Below are 2,992 nucleotides of genomic sequence, written 5' to 3'. Positions count from 1 at the left end.
GGGGGCAGGAAAATGGGACCCTCCGGGTGACCTGGGCCTCCTATTCTCTTCTTCTGCTGGTGTGAGGCCCTGAGGGTGCATGGGGCATGGAGAAGCCTTTTCGGGGTGTTTATCTGCCAAAACTAAGGGTGCACCTATTCCCTGACCTTCTAGACCTTACTCCGTTCCCCTGGGGAATGGGTCCCTCTTTGCCTGTCACGATGGGGCTCAGGCCTCACCCTGAGGAGAACCAGCTTCAGCCCCATAAGGAGGTGTGTGGGCTTGCTTTTCATCCCCTTCCCGAAATTTCTTATGCGCTAAGACATGGTCGGTTGAAACATGACATTGAAGGTATTTCACCGTTTCTAACCTATCCAAGTGACAGGTCCATCACGTTCGACTTAAGCAAAAATAACAGCTAAAGAATAATGCCACCAAAAACTGAGGGCTCACTTCTCTTAGAAATAGTGCACTCCTGACAGATGACACTTCATCTGGGTCTGCCTTCCAGATTGCCTGTCCCCCTGTCACCCCAGAGGGAAGCGCTATCCAAAATGTCTGTGAATGTCCGTCTGCTTTCCCGCATCCCTGACACAGAGCAGCGTTTTGCACTGGCCGATGGCCATGTAGGCTGGGGTATGGCCCTAATGTCATCCCTGTAAGGGCACATCTTCTTCCTGAGGGCGAGGGACCCCAGAGGCCCCCAGCAGATGGGAGCCAGCCTGGGTGGCGAGGAGAAGGATTGTACTCACTCGGGTAGGACACAGCCTGGTGCATCAAATCCACACTGGGGGCACTCAGGGCCAAGGCGTTGACAGAATAGTGGGGCCCCGGGTTCATATATGCCATCATGATCTTCGGGGACCCTGGGGCCCAGGTCAGCGGGCCTGTAAGAGAAGAGGGGGTGATGCTCAAACTCTCCCAATTACTCATCACGCCGTGACAGGCAGGCGCAGGTTCAAATCCTGCCTCGGTCTCTCCTTGGGTATGTGACGTCGGGCAATTTATCTCACCTCTCTGTGCCTCAGTTTCCCCACCTATAAAATGACCCTCTGCTTAAGGCTGTCAAGGCTTCCTTGAGAATCTGTCTGTAAAGCAGAGAGCTGAAGCTGTAAGGGGCATCCTAAATGGGAGCACCTCTTCCTCCCCTGTCGTCTAAAAGATCTTATCCTGTCACTCCCTCTCCAAGATCTTTACTTTCTATGACCCTGGAAGAGATGTTCAGCTTCACGCAGAATCCGGCAGAGTAGGGTGACTGGCTGTCCCCATCTGCCTGGGACGGAGGTTTCTGGGGATATGGGACTTTCAGCCCCAAAACTGGAAGAGCTCAGACAAACCAGGATGGTTGGTCACCCTAAGGGAGAGTCACATTTAAATGACAGTGAGAGGCCAGCCCGGTGGTGTAGTGGTTAAATTTGCACGCTTTGCTTCGGTGGCCCAGGGTTTACGGGTTGGGATCCTGGGCATGGACCGACACACCACTCATCAAGCCATGCTGAGATGGCATCCCACAAACAAAATAGAGTAAGATTGGCATAGATTTTTAGCTTGGTGACAATCTTCCTCAAGCAAAAAGAGGAAGATTGGCAACAGATGTTAGCTCAGGGCCAATCTTCCTCACCAAAAAAAAAAAAAAAAGACAGTGACTGATGATCTTCCATGACCATTTTTGACCCATCAGGTTGGCAAAGATAAAAGAGGTTTGTTGACTCCAGTGCTGGCCTCAGCGTGGAGAAACCAGCACTCCCGTGTCAGGTCAGGGGTAGCGAGGATCAGAACAAATTGGAAATGTTTATCAAAGAAAAATGCCATCTTTTCTTTGTCCCAGTAATTCGCCTTCACGGTGCTTCAGTAACCTCGTCAGAAAATGAGAATGAGAACAGCATTTACATCTTTGGGTTGTTGTGAGGGTTAAATGCATTAATGTGCATCAGGTGCTCAAAATAGTACCTGATACATAGTAAGTCCTATGCAATCGTTGGAGATCATTGTTATTTGCAAGCAGATGTTTCTTTTTTCCTATTTTTTTCTTGAGGAAGATTGGCCCTGAGCCCATCTATTTTCCTCTATTTTTTATATATGGGATGCCTGCCACAGCATGGCTGGATAAGTGGTCTGCACCCGGGATCCGAACCGGGGAACCCCAGGCCACCAAAACAGAGTGCGTGAACTTAACCACTACACCACTGGGCTGGCCCACAAGATGTTTCTTTTTTAATGAAGCACATTTATAATCACCATAATGTGGAAGCAGCCTATATGTCCACCAAAGTAGGCATATTAAACAAATTATGTAAATTGTGTAAATTCAGTAAGTTCTATTAAGTAGGTTATGGCACATCCACACAAGGGAATACTATACAGTCATTAAAAAGTAGGAGGCTGCTCTCTATGAATTAATTTCAAAAGATCTCTAGTATATAGTTAAGAAAAATTATCCTAAGCTTGGCAATAAGACAAAAAAGATGACAGTCTGTCATTTTCAGGTCCTCCTGGAGCCTTGCCCTTCAGACCCACCCAAGGATCATTTCATTTTTTAGAGGACTGTATCTTTGTTGGATTAATCATTCATTATTGATTAGGGTTCAGACTCTGACAAAGTAAATGGTAACTTCTAGAAGCTTGGTTGCCAATGATCCCACTAAATTCAAAGGGTACAGTTTCGTTACCCTGTAGGGCTTAAGCCAGTTTCCCATGTAACCTGGCAAAGTTTTTTCAGTTCACCTTTCCTGAACAACGGTATTAATCTCTGCTCCTTGAACTCCCCTTTTTTTTCCTCCCCAAAGCCCCCCAGTACGTGGTCGTGCATCCTGGTTGTAGGCCCTTCTAGTTCCTCTATGTGGGACACCGCCACAGCATGGCCTGATGAGCGGTGTGTAGGTCCGTGCCTACCATCCGAACTGGCGAACTCCGGCCGCCAAAGCAGAGCACGTGAACTTAACCACTCGGCCACAGGGCAGCCTCTGAACTCCCCTGTGAAACAGCTGGTCCCCTCATTTAATGGCTTAAATAA

At 48.3% G+C, this 2,992-nt stretch overlaps 1 protein-coding gene across 1 annotated transcript in view; it reads right to left on the bottom strand.

The window, feature by feature from the left end:
• The window catches only part of CRX (cone-rod homeobox), a 6,399-nt gene extending 5,537 nt beyond the window's left edge, over positions 1-862 (bottom strand). The window contains exon 1 of the mRNA XM_008544224.2: positions 732-862. Within this exon, the coding sequence (XP_008542446.1) occupies positions 732-831 (100 nt within the window). The 5' untranslated portion in view covers positions 832-862. The remainder of the gene's footprint in view (positions 1-731) is intronic.
• Positions 863-2,992: the final 2,130 nt, after the last annotated feature.

The sequence above is a fragment of the Equus przewalskii genome, chromosome 9 (genome assembly GCF_037783145.1).
Source record: "Equus przewalskii isolate Varuska chromosome 9, EquPr2, whole genome shotgun sequence".
Lineage (NCBI taxonomy): Eukaryota > Metazoa > Chordata > Mammalia > Perissodactyla > Equidae > Equus > Equus przewalskii.
This window is presented reverse-complemented; position numbering and strand designations above follow the sequence as displayed.